Source organism: Onychostoma macrolepis, chromosome 23, assembly GCF_012432095.1.
Source record: "Onychostoma macrolepis isolate SWU-2019 chromosome 23, ASM1243209v1, whole genome shotgun sequence".
Taxonomy (NCBI): Eukaryota; Metazoa; Chordata; class Actinopteri; order Cypriniformes; family Cyprinidae; genus Onychostoma; species Onychostoma macrolepis.
The window spans coordinates 22365362-22386554 of NC_081177.1; the positions used below are offsets into that span (position 1 = coordinate 22365362).

A 21193-nucleotide genomic window follows, 5' to 3' on the forward strand; every position below is an offset into this window, starting at 1 on the left:
ATCTATTACTACACACACACTATTGTTCAAAAGTTTGGGGTCAGTAGTTTTTTAATTAATATTAGTTCTTAAAAATGAAAACTTAGCAAGAATGCATTGAATTGATCAAAAGTGAAACTAAAGACAATGTAATTTATCATAATTTCATTTCAAATAAAGTCTGTTCTTTTGAACATGCTGTTCATCAGAGAATGCTGATAAAATATATCAATTCCCACAAAAAACTGTTCATAGAATGATTTCTGAAGGATTGTGTGACACTGAAGACTGGAGTAATGATGCTGAAAATTCAGCTTTATTTCACAATATTACTGATTTTAATTTATTTTTGATAAAGTAAATGCAGCCTTGGTGAGCATAAGAGACTTTTCAAAAACATTAAGAGCCCTAAATTTTTGAACTGTGGTGTGTGTATATAATGAAACTTAAAAAAACAACAACGCAGAAGTATTTCCAAAATTGTATTTTGAAGACAAGTAGTGCTTACAAAGTTTTTTTTTTTTTTTTTTTCAAGTGATGACATGAACAACCCTGTTCAAACTGACTTTTGTACAGTAAATATGAAATTCATTTATAGCAGGCTTATTAACCCTCAAGTATTTTTTTTTATTTTATTTTTTATTTTTTTACTTATTTTTTTCAGAGTGGAGCTGGTTACATGAACACAAACATTTACCCAGAACTGATTCGTCTTTTCTTAGCAGTCACTGAAATGCAGTCCAGTTATAAAAACATCAAAAAGTCCTCTGCCGCTCCACTCTCAGCCTCGGGTTAAATGTATCCGCAGTTGTTCTTCAGGTTTCTCCTGTGGCCGCCCGCGGTGGAGACACAGCCTCCAGCGCTATCCGCACACCACTCGGCCCAGGGCGCTGGAGGAATAAGGGAATCCCATGGACGAAGCCACGGCTCTGGAAGAGGCACCTCCAGGATTTTAACACAAACGCCGCTCTCAGCATTTTCTTCACAGAAGAAAACCCCCTCTTAGGGCCTGTGAAACCTGATCGAGAGGAGAGAAATCAACAAAGATGCCTTTCGCAATCACAACCACGATATGATTGGACGAGACCGTTGCATCAATCAGTTATTTTGAGTAAGATCATACATGAGAGCTCTAATGGCCACTAATGTCATGATTATGTCGAGAGGAACATGTTATCCAAAACCACTCGTGTCAAGGTGACACGTCCGTGATTTTTATACGCAAACGCATTTGTGTCCCTGTCATTTTGGATTTTGTGGACCTAAAAATAGCGCAGGCACATACACGCACTGTACTGACCTCGTTAGGTGTTTGCTCGAAGCATGGACCTCCATCTCGGTGCTTTTGAACTCGTTTAGCTCTTTACGGATGGCCGCCTGTGGAATCGCAAATAAAAGCCACTTAAGCGCATCCTCAAGTGACATGTGCACTCCATAATGAGTCAACCGAGTCATGTGGGGAGAGCATGCAGACTACTGACACAAATTAGATTGCTTCACAAATATATTGGGTTTAGAAACCTCGAGAGAACCACTGAGAATAAAGGAAAGCCCATTTGCCTCTGTGTGCTCTTACTGAATTAAAGACTGACCGTAGATTTGCTGAAGTCAGCTCTTGGTCTCGTACCTTGTCAGCTGCAGACAGTCTTGTCCAGGGTTTGTCAGCTCTCCTGTCGTAGTCCTGGGCTTTGGCCACCTCCACGTAGTCACTGAAGCGGATCAGAATCTTTCTTTCTCTTAGTTCATCTACTGTCGGCCTCTGGTTGAGCTGTGAGAGGAACAAAATGATGCTGTTAGTGGGGCTGCGAAGGTTATGAGATACAGGTCTAATGTTGCAAGGAATGCATTTTAGGACTAGAATAAGAATGGAATCGCTATTGACCAATGAAATCGACTGGTTCTCCTGGTGACGGGGACAGTATGCCTAAAGAAGAACCTTAAACATGCTTTTATCATCATTTCAGTTTATGTTTATATTGCTGTTTATATCACACTGCTATTCTGAGGTAAACTGCAGATTTGTATTTTTTATTTTAACCATAAAGTAATGTAGGCAAGCTATAATGATTCATTGTAAGTGTATTAATCAAAAGCAAATAACATGAAATTAATTATATGTTATATAATAATAATAATAATGTTAATATAAATGATATAATTATAAAAATATGCCAAAAAGGATATAACTCCAAAAAACAGCAACAACAATGTGTAATTTAAAGCACACTGAGAAAATGTGCCAAAAAAACGATGATTCCAAAACATAATAATAACAATAATAAATCATTCAATTTTATTATTTAGCTGTTCATTTTTCTTCTACGTCACACCTTCGTTTTGAGGTAAATTGCTGGGGGTTTTTTCACACAAAAAAAGAATGTAGACAAACTATAGTGATTCATGCTAAGTGTATTAATCAAATGTAATTAATTAGTAATTAATTGCACACTAAAAAATATGCCAGTAAAACCATGACTCCAAAATATAATAATAATTGTAATTATTGTTGCTGCTGTTATTATTGTTTTATTATTAATGTTGTTGCTGTTATTATCATCGTCATCAACTAATAGTAATAACAACATCAATAATGTTTAATTTTGTCTGCAATTAATTGCACATTGGAAAAAATAAGCACCAAAATAATATATATATTCCCCTATATATCACACCACCGTTTTAAGATAACTTGCTTTTTATGTTACCATAAAATAATGTAAGCAAGTCATATATAAAAAAAATGTAAATAATGTGATTAATTGTACACTGGGGAAAAAGGAGCCACAAAACTATGACTCCAAAATATAATAAGTATTATTATTGGTCATTGCATTCATGCTGTTAAATATCCCCGGCATTGAGGTCCTGCTTTCATTTCTGGCATGTCTGTGAAATCGGCTCATCTTTTAATAGTTTACTTTAACAGAGGTTCCCTCAATCTGATGCAGCTCATTCTGAACATTATTATTACCCTTCTGAAAGCGTCTTTATTCAGCTTATTGCAGTAATATTAGCAGCAGCAGTCAAAAGTGTCATTTTACAGACCAACAGCTTCCTTACATTCAGTGACCACCATTTATGCTCATAAATCAGAAAAATAAAGCATGCTGCAAGTGAAAGGAACCTGAAGAGAGCTTGTTTACCTTTCTGTTCAGTCTCTGTTTGATCTCTCTTCTTTCCTCTTGCTCCGTCTGATCGTTCCTCTCTGAAAGAGCCAAAGATCAGTCACAGGGTCACTCGACAGACCTGCCTGAGCAATGCACCATTTCTGACAGACAGATTACAGTCATCTACGTGATAAGAGTCTGTAGTGATTTTGTGCACTACAAAGCAGTGGAAGACCTCAAAAGCATGTTAGTAATTGATTACATTTTCACCTTAACAGCCACCAAAACTTTTAATTAATAAAACATTTAATTTAAGTGCTGATTAAAGGTATGATAAAAAAAAAACTTTTTTCTCACTTCAATATATAATATTCTATTTATTATTAGTAGTAGTAGTATTGATATGCATGTATAGATAGACAGATTATAACGTTTTATTTTATTTAAAATATATAAATATTAATAATAAAACATTTAATTTAATTAAAAGTGCTGATTAAAGATATGATAAAAACACTTGCATTTTCACTTATAAAATTACATAAGATTTAAATTTTATATGTTTATATATATTTAATTATATATGTTTATTTTATTTACAAATATAAATGTTATTACAATGAAGTAGCAATAGTGATATTATTACTGTGGAATATCAGAAACATATTCAAAATGACTTAATATTTAAATTGTTATTCATGTTATTAGTTATTAATAATGCACATATATAATATAAAAACGTTATTTATTTTATTTACCAAAAATAAACCTCTATAAAATGAAGTAGCAATTAAGTACTGGTTTAATTATTAAATGCTAATTAAAAATATATTTAATATTTGTATTTATTATTCCATTTTTTTATAAATGTATTTAAAATAATATATTTTAAATATATATATATATATATATATATATATATATATATATATATATTATAAAATATTATTATTACAATGAAGTAGCAATAGTGGTATTATTATTACTTGTTATTAATATTCATTAATAACATAATGGTTATTATTATTATTATTATTATTATTCACAAACAACAATTTTTGATACATGCATTATTGACATTTCTGTGGATTTTGATCATTTTAATCGCGTAATACTCACGTTTCAAAATATTTCTGCCCTCCAGCTCTTCAACGGCCGGCCGTTGACTGAGTCTCCTGCGAAGAAAGATGAGAATAATGTTTTGAACCATGCTGTCCCGCGCTGAAGCGGCTCAGTGAGATCCAGAGCTGAGGGAGATCCTGAGGGGACGCTCAAAGTCTCTCCGTCCTTTGTGTTCAGCCTGACAGCTATTACTCCGCATCTGGATGCAAAACGCCGGGGTTTTAAGCACCTTTGCTAAATAAACACCAATTAAATGCGGCGCTCTGATGAGACTCAAATGAGTGAGAGTGCTCTGGCTTGGTGCATATGAACTCGTGCTGCTTGTTGTGGTTTTTTGAACCGGCGGGCGCGCGCTGAGTGAGCGCTGCTCCACGCGCTCTTTGTCATGCGCTGTGTCTCTCGCCTTTGTAGTAGCGCACTAATTAGGCTAAGTGAGTCTTTTTATTGTTTGAGAATCACTTATTTGAATATAATATGATGGCAAATACCACTTAGCAAAAGTGTAGATCAAAGAAACTAGGTCGTTGCTATGCAGTAGCCTATGTCTTAATTTATTCTATTAACCTATTAAACTCATTTTTTATAGGCAGAAATGCTATAGTGAGTTCTATTGGATCACATTTCACAATTACGTGAACATGGGGGATATTTATAAAAATAAAAATATACTTTGGTTTGAGTGGATGTTGCCATGTGATACACATTCAATTCTGACAATCCAATTTAAATTTAAAACATTTTAATGTAATATTTCAAAATTGTTTTTTTTCCCCTTTCTCTAACCAAAATGTTCCACTGGGAATATAATTTTAATTGGCAATCAATTTACACCCCCATCACTAATCTTACTTTTTATCCTCTTAATCGTTTTTAATATCCCTAATTAAAAGCCAATCTTCCAGGAAGTTAATTGAATAAATTATGTGATATTTTGTGTCATTACTTAATTAATGGCTATTTATTATAAATTATAATTATTATATTTATTACAAATTATGGTCCCACTTTATATTAGGTGGCCTTAACTACTATGTACTTACATTTAAATTAATCATTTGGTACAATGCACTTATTGTGTACATACATGTTTTACATTGTACTTATATTTTTAAAAATACCTATATGTAATTACATCTGTAATTAATTTCTGTAATTACACTGTTGACCATACCTTACACCTTAACCCAACCTTAAACCTACCCAGACCACCAAACCTGTCTCTAACCTTACCCATATCCCACCTCAATAGCAGTAAAAGTGTTTTGCAATACAGTATGAACACAATAAGTACATTGTACTTATTTTTTGATGTAAGTACATAGTAGTTAAAGCCACCTAATATAAAGTGTGACCCAAATTATAATTACAACTATTGCTTTGTCTCACTAAAACAGAATTCTGTTTGATATAAAATATTAGTAAAATAATATCAACACTTCAAACCAGAGCATATTGTGTGTATGTAAAGGTCTGCTATATTTCAATAAATAAATAAAGTTTGTGTTTTCATTTAAGGAAATATTAATTTTGGTATTTTATAATATGTAATATGTGACCACAAAACGTCACAAGGGTCCATTTTGAAAGCTGAATAAACACGCTTTCCATTGATGTATGGTTTGTTAGGATCGGACAATATTTGGCTGAGATACAACTATTTGAAAATCTGGAATCTGAGGGTGGAAAAAAATCTAAATATTGAGAAACTCGCCTTTAAAGTTGTCCAAATGAAGTCCTTAGCAATGCATATTACTAATAAAAAATTAGGTTTTGATATATTTACAATAGGAAATTTACACAATATCTTCATGGAACAATCTTTACTTAATATTGTAAAGATTTTTGGCATGAAAGAAAAATCGATAATTTTGACCCATACAATGTATTTTTAGCTATTGCTACAAATTTACCCATACTACTTATGACTTTTGTGGTCCAGGATCACACATATAACTGAAATAACTCAGCTAAGTTATGATTTGCATTAGACTGTAAAAAGTGCATAAAATTGCATGTCGTTTCATGGAAAATTGCTGAACGGCTTCTTCCAAATGCACTATTAATTTGAAATACTTTGCAATGCAAAGCTATATATTGAGATCTGATTAATTATAAGGCATTTAACAACATTATTTTGCATTCCAGCCTTTGCAACGCTGTCACTCATATAAGCTGAGTAAGATGGGATTCCAGCAGATGTGGCGGCGTTAATATTTCATGAACTGAAATGGAGAACTACTCCCAAAGCCCCTTTGGAAGCTGCCTGGATATTATTGACCTGTATCACAAGTTGCCTAGCAACAGTAGCTTCCCCGTGAATCCTGAAACAAAGAAATCTACCCGAGCAACACTGGAAGCTCGTGCCATTGGTCTGCATTATGCACCAGTCATTAATCCGACCGGTTTAATTAACAGTGCACTTTATCCAAACATCTTTCCATCAATTAGGAGAAGCTGCTATGAGTGCTACAGTACGGCCGTATTTGGTATTCACTATGGCGTGCAGGGTGGAGGTAGAGATGGAGGAGGGGAACATGCACTAGCATCCATTATTCACCAGTCTGAGCTCTAAAAATAGCTCCAGCCGTGTCTTTCTTCGGTGGTGGAGTAGGGCACGGCAAGCCAAAGATAGGAAGGTCATGACATGCTGCTGCAGCAAAGTGTCCTTGTGTGTTTAGCTCAGACTTCAACTTGTCCTGCAGGTGCATTGACCGTCACACTTCACCGCTGACCTAGATCAAGTGGACGGCACCCATTTACGCTGACTATCTCTGTCAGACTTGAACCTGAATTCACTGTCTTAATACTGTACATGCTTTTTGAACCATTTATGTAGGATTTAAGTACATCTTTAAATATGATTTCATAATTATGTCTATTGTCTTTGAAATATAGTTAAAGTGAATGTATATTTACTGACAATCATTTATGTCAGTTCTAATGAAACATGTATGCTATGCATTAAAATGTATTATAAATTATAAACGTTTCAATTAGTACATTTAAAATATATTAACTTAAAATGTAAAATTAAATAATACACTTCAGTTAAAATTATGATCCGGTGTTTTACATGTGCTGTAATATGTTAGTCAACACATCGAAATAAGTGTACTTCTTTAAAGCATGACAAAATATTATTAAAACATGATTTAAACTATATTTTAAAGCAAAACTGTTTTGACATGCACTTTTTAAAAGTGTACTTAAGTGTGTTGGAAACAGTGGTGAAAGCTCTTTAAGTAAGCTTTTACTTTATTAATATTATTTTATCTGCAATTACACTTGCAAGATTTACACATTTAATACAACAGAGTGCAGTAGTGCTTCTGGTTCTGCAAGTATTTTTTCCATTAATTTGTCCATAGGGATTTTTAAAAATTCTTTGTTAAAGTATTATGAGTCATGAACTGAACCAACCAGCTGAGGAGAATCACAGCAAACTTTTATTAGAAGCACAAAAGTATTTCAACATAAGACAAAAAGACAAATGTACAAGACTGTGAAACGGCTTCAGTAAGGGAAAGAACTACAATCCCATGAAGCACTCCGAATTACATTAATTGACTTAAAAACAATGGAGAAATATATAACTATTCATTTAACATTGTATCTATATCTATAGAAAAATATATTTTAAGTTTATTGAACAAATATATGCATATATATATACTGTATATATATATATGCATATATATACCCACACACAAATAGTTAAGCATTTTGAGAGTGTACGTAGACTGACTCGATTATGTTATTTGTGGTGCTCATAGGAATGTGCAGAGTTAAACATCTCTTTTAGAGCGATTTGCTCGCTGCGACTGTGATTTTTGGAATTTTACACAGCATACACATCATCATGGATAATGGTAGTTTTTCACCACAAATTCTGCTATTAAACATGATTATTTAAAAAAAATAAGTTCAATTAATCCAAAGAGATGGGTTCAAGAATCGATTATCAAGCTTTGTCTTTGACGTTTAAAATTTAAATGATTTGGAAATGATCAAATTTTGTTATAAATTTAGAATTTTTATAACAATTATAAGTACTCTATTAAGCTTTTTTTTATTATTTTTTACAAGTGATATCTTCGAATTAAAATGGGATTTTGACAAATCAATATAGATTTAATATCAATATACTTTATGAATTCTGTGTTATGTAAAATAATCAACATTGTTTCAAGGGAAAACAAAGAAAGCACCTGGCTGCATTTTCAGCTTTGCCAAATTTAACCAAACACTAAGTGTAGCAATTTAAAGAGTATAACACACACAGTGAACCATATGATTCCAATTATAAGTTCTAGCAGGACCTCACTATCATGGGAAATATGTGCTAAGCATCTAACACAACCAGTTATTCACATGTGACTCCAAAATTATTTAGTCCCTGAATGCAAATAGTCTATGACTTATTAAGCGTTCAGAACTCTTTCACACTTAAAAGTCATTTATTCAGTGTGCATCATATGTATGAATCTGTAGAATGTGTTGCTGTGCCTGAAGTTAATCAAATGTCAACACCTGCGTCAACACTGTCTGCTTTCTCCTTAAATCCTTATCTGAATCACATCTTTGTTACAAACCACTCATGGTTCTCACATTACATAACTTAGGATGGCCACTTACCATCGTTGCTCACATCATTTTAGCACCTTGTGTCTGTGGCCTAAGCAAAACTCTCTTATAGCCTGAATTAACCTGGACATAATCAGCGTTTCTTCTAAAAGGGCTGTTCTCAAAGGTGACAAATACACAGCTGATTACATAAGACTTATCCTGACAAGATCTGTAATTTCACAAGGCACTGCTGGCCTTCCTCAGCTGTTTTTCCCCTTACACCTGGTTGTAAAGATCAGAAACTACATTGCTTCTATCAGAAGGCTGAAGTAGTAGATGTCACAGTTTATGTTTGCTGAGGATCTAATGGCTGAGATTTGAAATGCCATTCTGAAAATGTAAATATGCATTAAAAAAAACAAAACACGACACAGCAAAACAAACCACAAAATGTAACACAAAACCAGACAGCACAACACAGCAAAGCAAAATAAACCACAAAACACAAAGCAAAACAAACAATGCAAAGCAAAACCAAACAAAAACACAACACAGCAAAGCAAAACAAACCACAAAAGAAATCAAACAATGCAAAGCAAAACAAAACACAAAGTAAAACAAAACAAATTCAAAGCTAAACAAAACAACAACTCAGCAAAACCAAACAGCAAACAACACAACACAACAAAGCAAAACAAAACAAACAATGCAAAGGAAAATCAAACTACAAGAAACACAAGCAAACACAGCAAAGCAAAAAAAAAAAAAATCAAAATTAAAGCAAAACACAACACAACCAACCAAAGCAAAACAAAGTTAAACAAACAAAACACAATGCTAAGAAACCAAAACAAAACACAAAGCCAAGCACAACAAAACACAACACAACCAAGCACAGCAAAACAAAATACAACAAAGTTTAACAAAAAACACAAAGCAAAAATAAAACAAAGCAAAACAACACAATTCAGCAGAGCAAAACAAAACTGTGCAAAACAACACAGCAAAGCAAAACAAAAACATATTAGTGTATAATTGTTGAAGCCTGTAGAAGGTTCTCCGCCACAAATATGAGCAGTGCACCACGTACTGAACTGAACTTCTGAAGTCAAAGGCAGGTCATGTAATCAAATATAATCGAATGAAAGCTGTAGTGGATTTATTCACTCAGATTAACTCCAATCCTCAATCAACTGTAATCCCAGTTTCTGCTATGTACCTTATATCAAGTTCACTTGTCTATATAATCCTTATGTGATAGGTAAACAGATTTGCTGTCCGTAACTAAGCACATTGAGCATATGACTCAACTCGAGCGCTAAGCTTCCCTGTGTAATTAATGGATAAAAATTAGTATCTAAATGAATATAGGTTGACAGTTGATTAAAACAGATTTGTTTGGCAAAAAAAGTATTTTTCATGTATTTCCAAAAAAGTCCTGAAGAGGGCAGTGTAATATTTGATAAACTTACATATACAGTACAGTCAACATATATTTATGACTTACTTGGCAAGCTTCATTTCAATCTGTTGACGGATCTCCTGTCTCTCCTGGTCGCTTCGTGCAGGAAAAATATTCCTGTCCTCCAGCTCCTGTTTGCTGGGACGATTCCGAAGCTTCACAGCCAGCAGCTCCTTCCTCATCCTCCTTGGCAATGTGCCTGCACATGTTTGCCATATAATTCATAATTTACTGACAGTACTCCAGATTTCCAGACAAAAATGACCAATGATAGATCTCTCTTGCTACTTTTACAATGCAACATAAAAATACAATGATACAATGGCAATATAATGGCAAACATACAAATTCTAGCTGATCTTCTAGCTATAACAAATCATTGCATTATCTAATGACGACTTAGTTGTAAAAAATTACAAGTTATGCGGTAAACCCACCAGAAATGACAGAGTCGTTCCAGCTGTCAATATCGTAGATAATTCCTGAAGCGTCAGTGAAGCAGTGGTCCTGTCGAACATTTTCCTTGTTTTCCTCTGCCTCCTTTCTGCTCTCACCATCTCCACTTGACCCTCGGTCAATGCTAAAGAAAGAAAAGGAATGAGACACACTGTAATGTGATAAATTAGTAATAGCTTTACAGAAAATACTTTTGAAATTGAGCAATACAAATGTGTCTAACACCCTCACCTGTCCTGCCTGAGCTTTGTTGCCAGTGCTCGGTGCAGTTCTTCTATTATACAGCTAGGGGGCAATGGTGGGTGTATGCTACCTATATGCGGCGACCCCACGGAGTTAGTAAAAGGCCCTCTTAAAACCACAGGACTGGGGCCATCAGGGCCTCTAGGCAGTTCTTTTTGGAGAAAAGAGTTCGAATGAGGCACTGATGCGATGACGACTTTACCTGACTCTGCGGAAACAAGAAAATGCATTCATATACTGCAATATTATCTAATCATTTTATCTGAGTTTTATTATGTGAAAATGAGCATACCTTCCTGCGTGCTTAGATGAGAAGCGAGATTGCCGTGGCCGCTTGGAGGAGACTGTTCCTGCAGTTCATCGTCCTCGTCTTCCTCTCTGTCTTCTTCATCTTCCTCAACATCTTCATTCTCATTTGCAGAGGGGACCGCCTCCTCGTCCTCCTCCTCTTCCTCTTCCTCATTTGAATTTGGCTCTTCCGTTGGCTCATTGTCCAGTACAGAATCTACCACTGGTAGGAAACAAAAAATCATAGTTTAAATGATTAGGAACGGAATAAAAGGATCAGTAATGCTGTTTATATTTGCAAAAAATAATGAATGATTTCAGACAGGTTTCCTGACCACTCCCCCTATAGTCTATTTGTCGGTCAAACAGTTAGGCCCGCCCCAAACTCAAACGTTTTGAATAAATTACATTGTTGTTGTTTTTTTTATTGCGTCTTATATGCTCACCAAGGCTGCATTTATTTGATCAAAAACAAAGTACACTTTAAAACAACTGTTTTCTATTTGAATATGTTTTAAAAATGTAATTTATTCCAGTAATGGCAAAGCTGAATTTTCAGCATCATTACTCCAGTCTTCAGTGTCACTTGATCCTTCAGAAATCATTCTATTCAATTCACCATTCAATTGTTAATAATTGTTTTTATTATCAATGCTAAAAAACATTTTTGCTGCTTAATATTACTGTGGAAACTATGATTGTTGAATATGAATAGACAGTTCAAAAGAACAGCATTTATTTGAAATAGAAATCTTTTGTAATATTATAAATGTTTTTAGACACTTTTGATCAATTTAATGTGTCCTTGTTTAACACAAGTTTATTTACTTTTTAAAATACTTACATACCCCAAACCTTTGAATGGTAGAGCATCATGGTTTCCACAAAAATTATATCCACAGAAATAAATTGATATGATAAATTGATAATGCTAAGAAATGTTTCTTGAGCAGCAAATCAGCATATTAGAATGATTTCAGCATGGCTGCTGAAAATTCAGCTTTGCCATGAAAAAATAAATTACATTTTGAAATATACTCGAATGACAGTTATTTTAAATATTTGTAATAACATTTCACAATCTTACTGGGTAACACTTTATTTTAAGGTGTCATAATACAGAGTAATTACCTAATTAAGTGCTTAGTAGTAGCCGTTGTACTTACATGAAATAAAATGTGCTTACCATGTAACTAAGTTATGGAACAGCCTGTACTTACAGTTTGTAATTATGTAGATGTAATAGGCAGCTACTGTTGCACATATGTAATAGACCGAGTCTGTTACACAGCTAACTTGTACACTTAAGTACAATCTTGATACACTTTATTTTAAGTAGCTTATGCCTGTGTAATATTCTGTAATTTTAATGTAATTAGAAAGGTATTGCATGTATTTAAGCTGTGTACTGGTGGGTTAAATCAAACTAAGGTGTAGCTGGATAAGGTGTACAGTATAGATACACATGAAGTACACTTAAGTACAATCTTGATACACTTTATTTTAAGTAGCTTATGTCTGTGTACTTACATTTATAATTATGTTGTATAAAGTGTAGGATCAGAATGAGTCAGACAAACTAAGATTCGATCAGAACATCTAAACATGAGCCGAAATTCCAGAAGAGGCCCCAAGAAAACAGGACAACATCATAAATCAGATTCCTTGCTCCAACCTCTGAAGGAAGCCTAACCAACAAGCCTCTTCCAGAACAGCTTGCAACATTAAGACAAAAGAACACTTATTGATAAGTCCAACGCAGGAAGGAGATCGTCAAATTTGGGGCAAATAGTCAAGATTAATGGTCAAAGAGATGGCCATCACATGTGTTCCACAAGAGAAATCACGAGCTTCTTTAGATTGACTTTTCCCCCACCCATACAAGACAAAGACTGAGACTGAAATTCTTTAGGAGACCTTTTAACCTCTCTCTGGTCTTCACCGAACATATCCCTATGTCCTACATAGAACTACACAGAGACTTTCTTTTTCATATGCATATAAAATCATCCTAAAAGGACATTGCTAGGCATAACACTATATTATGTATGTAACCCACACATTAGATTATCATGTTTTAAGCACATATTATGTATGTCTTTTTAATAACTATTGAATGACTTTAAGGTATTCGTGTTTGGTATGTATGAGCTTGACAATTCTAGCTTGAAACATTTCTTCCAATTGATTCTTTGTCAAATGTATCATATTCTGGTTATAGAAATCACATCCAAAAGTATACTTTGCAAGAGTGTGTAAAATTCAGACCATGTGACTGATAACATGCTGATTTATGATGGAATGAACAACCCTAGCTAAGAAAATAGCCTATCTAATTGGTCAAAACACCAAATGGGATGTGTCCAAAAGCCAAGTTTAAAACTCAGGACACCATCAAATCTTCTCCCTTCTTCCATTCTCCCTTCTCTCTTCTCGCCACTGCGTTTTGACGCTGCTTTTTAGCGCTCTTTGAGCGTGCTCTGGCCTACCGGCCAGTTGCTACTTAACACCACGATGAGAAGAAAACCCACCTAGTCTCGTTACACTCTTTCTTTCTTTTATTATAGTTTATTTTCTGTTGCGAGTTTCGTGTTCTCAGTTTAAGTTTTGCCGCCACGCCTTGTCTCCGAGTTCCTGTGACCGCCTTAAAACTTCAACCAGACCAACTCCGCATCCTCAGCCAACGCCCAAGACATCCCTTCAAAGACTACTGAACTTCCAGCTAATCACCAACTCGGGAAAACCCCTTTCCTGCAAACGACGGTGACAGAAGGGAATCCCTGTAACACAAAGGCAACGCAAGCAAGTACCTCCAGATTCTGGCTGAACTGGTGCTTTTAATATAAATTTTAGCCTCATTGAGAAACTCAATGCGAGGGTTAATTAAGTGACTGATGGTTGTTCAGGTCTATGCAATAGAACATATTGTTATAAACTTGGGATTTCACTTTCTCATTCTCTAAACTGCGTGTGGTCATGTTAGATTAGTTTATGTCTTAGGTTTATATAAATAAAGTCGTATTTATATTTAAAAGAGAAGTATCTTGTGTTTTGTGCTTACAAGTTAATGTCTTAATCTGCCGATCTTGTTACTGTGCTTATTAATAGTGTTTTCACTATATTTTGGATTTTAATATCCAGTGCAGAATTAATGTTATACGGCTCATTCAGTGAATCGCTGCCGACTCAGTGATCAGCCGCAAAACAGTGATTCTGTTCAAATTCCCTATAAAATCACAAATGATTCCCTTTGAGCTAAATTAAATTATATTTACGTATCAAACCCTACAAAAGTCTGCAACACATATGTAACAATCTTTTGGTTACATAAGTAGCTGTGTAACAGACTCGGTCTGTTACATATGTGTAACAGTAGCTGCCTATTACATCTACATAATTACAAACTGTAAGTATAGGCTGTTCCATAACTTAGTTACATGGTAAGTACATTTTGTTTCATGTAAGTACAACGGCTACTACTAAGTACTTAATTAGGTAATTACTCTGTATAATGGACACCTTAAAATAAAGTGTTACCATATATATATATATATATATATATATATATATATATTGTACATTGTATATATATATATATAATTCTATATAAAAATGATAAAGAGCACTCACTGGTAGGGAGACTGTCTTGCTCTGAGCTGAGGTACTCCATGCTACTGATGCTGAGAATGGGCCCCTGAGAGCCAGGCAGCCGGATCTCAGCATCGGAGATGCCCTGGATGGGAGAGCCGGGGTCTGGAGAGTGAAGTCCACAGGCCAAGGCCACATCTGCACACAGAGGAACAATGCATTAGATTGCTCTGCTCATAAACATTCATCAATATAAGTTACGCAACATATGTACGCCTGACCGGTTTCCTTCACACACACTCACGTAGCTCCATCTGTGAGTGTGACACGATGTGGGTAGGTGTTTGTGACTTGGTCATTTGGGGATGTTATTTGAGATCACCATGGGAGTGCTAGAAAGTGAACAGTTATACATTCTGCCAATTATAAACCTCTGGCTCTTGGTTTCTGGTTGTTAACTCCAAATTATCTCAAATTAAATGCCAGGGGTTCATGTATGGCTGCTGTTGGCTGAAGCATTATACAGACAGGCAAATGCCCTGTCAGAGTTTAGAGCCATGTTAAAGTTTACACAGGCCTAAATATAAGATTTATGTATTTGAATTGCATGTACTCTAACATTTCCATCCATTTGGATTACATAGTTTTAACATAAACTAATAAAAGTGATTCATATGTATATCAGTCATACACAAATATTTTTGAGTGTAGTTGCAACTTTACTATAAATGAAATAGTCCAATAACAGATCTTGAAACACCTGCCATTTTTCCCAATTTAATAAAATGCCAAAGATGCTTTAAATACAAGTATACAACAAAAATGGATGTTGATTAATTCATTTGCATTTTGGATTGGCGGATATGGTGGAATGTTTACTCATCCTCTTGTCATTCCAAAACTTTGACTTTCTGAACGACAAAAGAAAATATTCTAATAATTGTTCATGAATGAGAGTCAGTTGGGTCTGGAACAACACTGGACCGCACAGGCTTTCATTGTATGGACAAAAAACAATTCTTCAGAATATCATGTTTTATATTCCACAGGAGAAACACAGTCATACAGTACAGGTTTGGAATGACATGAGGATGAGTAAAGGCCTGTTCACAATAACAACGATAATTATAAAGACAACAATAAAGATAACTATATTAGCATCCACACAAGCGGATGATATCTTCTGTTTATTCTACGCGCACTCGTCTGCTGCTCTCGTTATAGCAGGATTAATTCTGATTGGGTGTCAATGTTTTTATCATTCATCAGCTGGATCGTTATAGCTGTGGTATGGACTCTGCTATTCTTTAATATTGACAACAATTTTTAGAACTATATCTTTATCGTTATCTTTATAGTTATCGTCCTTGGTGTGAACAGGCCTTAATTGATGACATAATTTAAATTTTTGGGTGAACTATCACTTTGAAAGAAGAATAAAGTAGTGAAAAGCCACCGGTTTACCACTCCAAAAATGGTGACACCTCTGCTGTTTGTCGACACAGGATTGACTTTGCCTTCTCATTCCCAATCTTAACTCCATCAGATTTCTAGCAATCCTCCCTCATTCTCCGCATGCATCTACTATCATTTGTGTATCACTTACTCCGCTAACCTCAACTGGATGATGATGATATTGTCTCATTATGTAACTAAACTGTTTCTAAAGCTGTCTGCTATCAGTACACTAATTTCACGCTTGATTAACAGATCTCTTGCCTCTGGCACTGTTCCATTAGAACTAAAAACTGCTGCTGACATCCTAATTCTCAGGAAACTTTGGTCCTTCTGTGTTAAATAATTACAGACCTATCACAAACCTCTGCTGAACAGAGCTGTTGCCTCTCAACTACCACACCGAGTGTCTTACATTCTGTACAAACCTTACCAGGCAGAATATCGTCATTTATATACAGCAGCAGGGACAGCTCTCTGCAGGGCCATAATTGACCTCCTCCTGTCTGCTGAATCAGGGGTGCTTAATATTCAACTCCTTCTGGACCTCAAGTCTTTATTGGATTCTGTCATTTAGATGTTGGCATCACTGACACTGGAAACTCTCCTCTGGTTCTGTCCTTCAATGACAAACAGAAGTTTCTCCATCCTCTAGCACTCCTGTTATCTGCGGTGGTCCCCCAGGGCTCTGTTTTAGGTCCTCTTTCTTTTAGCCCAAGCTAAGTTAATGTCTCTATAAATATTAGTTAAAGGGATAGTTCACCAAAAAATGAAAATTCTGTCATTAATTACTCACCCTCATGTCGTTCCAAACCCGTAAGACCTCTGTTCATCTTCGGAACACAAATTAAGATATTTTTGATCGAATCTGAGAACTCTCTGACCCTCCATAGACAGCAAGGATATTACCATGATCAACGCACAGAAACATAGCAAGGACATCGATGAAATAGTCCATGTGACATCAGGGGTTCAACTGTAATTTTACGAAGCTATGAGAATACTTTCTGTGTGCAAAGAAAACAATAATAACATAATTTATTCAACAATTCTTCTCCCCGAGTTACTGTATTCCGCCATTTTGGAGAGTACAGCAGAACATAATCTACATTGATTACGTTCTAGGGTACTCTCCAAAATGGCGGAAGACAATAACTCGGGGAGAAGAATCAGTGTTGTTTACGTTCAGTAGACAGCGCACATGCTGAATGTAAACAACGTGGTGTTTTTTTAGATTTGTTAAAGATTAACAACATTCATTTTGAGATTTGTTAAAGATTCAAAATTATCAACAGTGTAATTAAATAGACTCAGGGGTGTGGTCCTCAACTCCCCTCCCATTTAAGCTAAAAATGTCTTAAAATGATCTCAAAATGCCCAGATTTCAGATTATTAAAGGGGTCATATGATGTGATTTCATGTTTTCCTTTGTCTTTGGAGTGTTACAAGCTGTTTGTGCATATATAAGGTCTGTAAAGTTGCAAAGACTAAAGTCTCAAACCCAAAGAGATATTCTTTATAAAAGTTAAGACTCGTCCACGCCTTCCTAAAACGGCTCGTTCAAACACACCCCCACATGTCTACATCACTGTGTGGGAAGATTTACATAACACCACCCAAATGTTTACGCAAAGAAAGAAAGCATGATTTTTATTCTCGCTGTAGTATTGTTGCTGCCGCCGCTGCCATGTCCTGGAGACGCTGTGTTTAGTTGTGAAAGCGAAAGTACTTTGTTTGGATCACAACTAGAAATTAGTGGTTAAGTTGTATTTACAACACTGTTCCAGAACAGTTCAACCCAAATATTCAAGTGTGTGCAGCGCATTTCACGGAGGACTATTTCCTGAACCTGGGAGAGTAGCCTACAATGCCGGCTGTGCACAAAGACTGTCTCTATAAAGTGGGGCAATTCCAACTTTGCAAGGACAGTCTGACGCTTCTGACTCACAGCCTGTAAGTATGTCTTCATATTTAAAGAATTTGCAAATATTCAAACGAGAGTTTTGAGGACTGTAGAGTAGCACTTGTTATTTGTCGTTTCTCCAATCACAAATGCAGACATGGTAAAAAGACAGTACAAGTCATTATAATCAGTAATTGTGTCCCCACTGTATGCAACAAATGCCTCGTTTATAATGGGTTTTATTGTTTTTGTCTCGTCACGCCGGGATACGCATCACAATACGGTAAGGGCGTAACATTTCTGTCACACGCATGAGGCATTCGCCCAATCACAACGCACTGGATAGCTGGCCAATCAGAGCACACCTCGCTTACCAGAACGATGAGCTTTGTAAAAATCGACGCGTTTCAGAAAGGCGGAGCATAGAGGAGCAACAATAATGTACAGTATGTGGAAAATAATTTTTTGAACCACATAAACACATTGCATTACACCAAATACACAAAATAATGTTCTTTTTAGCAACGTCACATGACCCCTTTTAGAAAATAGAAAATTTAATAGAAAATTAGCTATTAAAGATTTACCTATCACTCAAAGCCACCCACAGCCTCCTTATGTTGTTAGTTTGTTTTCCACTTATTACACTATTTTGTGACACCTCACATCATTGAATAATGTCTTGCAATATTTTCCTGTTTATAAATCTCTGTTGATTGTCTTTGTTATGCATTGGAAAGAAAGCTATATTTTTATTACCTTTTTTTATTAAAGGTACTTTTACATTATTCAACCCTCAAAACAAGATTAAATTACAATAAAATGGCAACAAAGACCAGCTTGTCTTACCTGTAGAGCTCTGCTTCAGCTTCTCATTTTTCTTTTTCCTCCATTTCCACGGCCTGAAAATACGCCCCAGCGTGGCCAGCTTGCTGTGGCGCCGGATGGGAGGGGTGTGGACTCCACTCACCAAACAGCTGGAGCGCAGCACATTCTGCTGCTCTATAACATCTGTAACACAGATGACAGAGACAGGAACCATCAGCATCTAGCAGTGACATCCATTGGTGTGACAGATTATACTGATTTCGAACATTTATAAAGAGATTCAGGGTAGGTCCATGAGACTGCAACTGGCTGCTTCATTTAGAAAAGCACCTAATCTGATTGGGGCCATGTTTCAGTGGATTTATTAGTCTAAAGCCCATTCTGCTCTTATAAAACTACAGAGCAGATTATAAAACAGACTGTGACACGCTAATCAACATATGGAGAAAGTCAGATGAACTTTAAAGACCCCACTGAATCAAATTTGAATGTTTCATTTTCTAACATCTTTAGAAGCACTTTAAATACTTGTTAATACTTTAGAAGAATTTTATTTTATTGGTAACACCTTTGTATAGGGACCAACACTCACTATTAACTAGTTGCTTATTAACATGCCTATTATTAACATATTGGCTGTTTATTAGTGCTTATAAAGCACATATTCTGCATAACCATATTGTACATCCCCAATCCTACCCAATACCTAAACTTAACAACTACCTTACTAACTATTAATAAACAGCAAATTAGGAGTTTATTGAGGCAAAAGTCGTAGTTAAAAGTCGTTTGTTAATGGCGAGAATTGGACCTTAAAATAAAGTGTGACCATTTTATATTATATTTAGAGTAGATTATGGGCAGTTCGTTGAGACAGACACAACTGTTGTGTGTTGTCACGGGATCAACTCTGGATTTATGAATTTCCTACTCATTTTAGAAGCACTTTAAATACTTAAATATTAAGAAATGTATTTTATGTTTTTATTTTATTTTGACACTTATTAGGTTAATAAGTTGCTTTTTATTAATATTATTATTATTATTTATTTTATTTTATGGGTACATTGTGGGCATTTTATTAAGTGCAGGTTGGTCATATTGTATTACAACATTAGGAAAACTCATTATATATGTAATTATAAAGCTTGACAACATTATTAACATAATTTTAAATAGTGACATACTGTCATGATACATAAATTACATATTTTCATAAACATTCATATTTGAATAAGAATGGGATGAACTAATGATTTGGTTAAGTAATTTTTCTCTTTTGTTTTGTGGTTTTAGTTCATGTCTGTTAGCTATGAGGCTAATTATATGCTTGTATACAGATTTAAAATTTGCAGTCTCTCTCATCAGGGAAAATAGACCGGAAATGACATCATTTCCTACTCAAATGAAGGCAATTACAAAGCATGTACCTCTTGGAACCTTTCTATTATTTTTCTACACAAATTTCCTATTATAGTCTTTCAGTTTTGAGCTAAAGCAGATGCTATGCCAAATACATCTGCCTACATGAACACACACAACCATGCAGCTTAGAATAAGTCAGCGGTGGTTTATCGTGAAAGAACAATTGCATATTTTACCATACAAAGCCTCTACAACACCCACAGCAGCATCATATCCTTCAGCAGGCTAGACCTAATCCTTTGAAATATTCACACGCAGGAAAAGCTCCATTCATAGAGCAAATGAGTCAATGCTCTGCGAAACATTCTGTTACTGAAATAGTGTAGTGTGGGCAGGGGCATCAAGAGAGTGCCGTCACAAACCCAGAGGTGCCACACCGCGCCACATGCACGGAGGTCTTCTGATCATTGACCATACAAGAAAAGAAGCAGGTCAATCGACTGAGCATCTCTGCCCAAGTAACCAGCGGTATATGGAATCCAGGTCAAGCCTAAAAACTGTGCGGCACGGCGAGTCAGCAAAGCTAGGGTCAGCAAAGCCTAGCTGTTACTATGGTTACTGCTCCTCCAGATGCAGCGGCAGCAGAGCAAAGCCCCCTCGGAGGCAGAATCCGAGCGCCGTATGAGGGGCTGCCACTGTCTTACGAAAGGGAGGATGGGGAAACGGGCAGGGGAGGGGGGAACGGGGGTCTGTTGCTATACGGAAGCGCTTGCAGAAGACCTCAAGCAGCCAATCAGGGCCCGGCCTTTCATAACATATAATATCAAGCAC

The 21193-nt window shown here is 35.5% G+C and overlaps 1 protein-coding gene across 4 annotated transcripts in view; it reads right to left on the reverse strand.

The window, feature by feature from the left end:
- Window positions 1-501: 501 nt before the first annotated feature.
- The window catches only part of phactr3a (phosphatase and actin regulator 3a), a 36317-nt gene continuing 15625 nt past the window's right edge, over window positions 502-21193 (reverse strand). For 2 of the 4 annotated variants that reach the window (XM_058764296.1, XM_058764299.1), the window contains 11 exons: window positions 19019-19180; window positions 14854-15009; window positions 11228-11446; window positions 10924-11143; window positions 10674-10816; window positions 10282-10435; window positions 4206-4261; window positions 3123-3184; window positions 1607-1747; window positions 1280-1356; window positions 503-997 (listed from right to left, as the gene is read on the reverse strand). In XM_058764296.1, coding sequence (XP_058620279.1) covers window positions 982-997; window positions 1280-1356; window positions 1607-1747; window positions 3123-3184; window positions 4206-4261; window positions 10282-10435; window positions 10674-10816; window positions 10924-11143; window positions 11228-11446; window positions 14854-15009; window positions 19019-19180 — 1406 coding nt within the window. In that variant the 3' untranslated portion in view covers window positions 503-981. Of the gene's footprint in view, window positions 998-1279; window positions 1357-1606; window positions 1748-3122; window positions 3185-4205; window positions 4262-10281; window positions 10436-10673; window positions 10817-10923; window positions 11144-11227; window positions 11447-14853; window positions 15010-19018; window positions 19181-21193 lie in introns of all 4 variants that reach the window. The other 2 variants (XM_058764300.1, XM_058764298.1) reach the window with 2 other exon arrangements.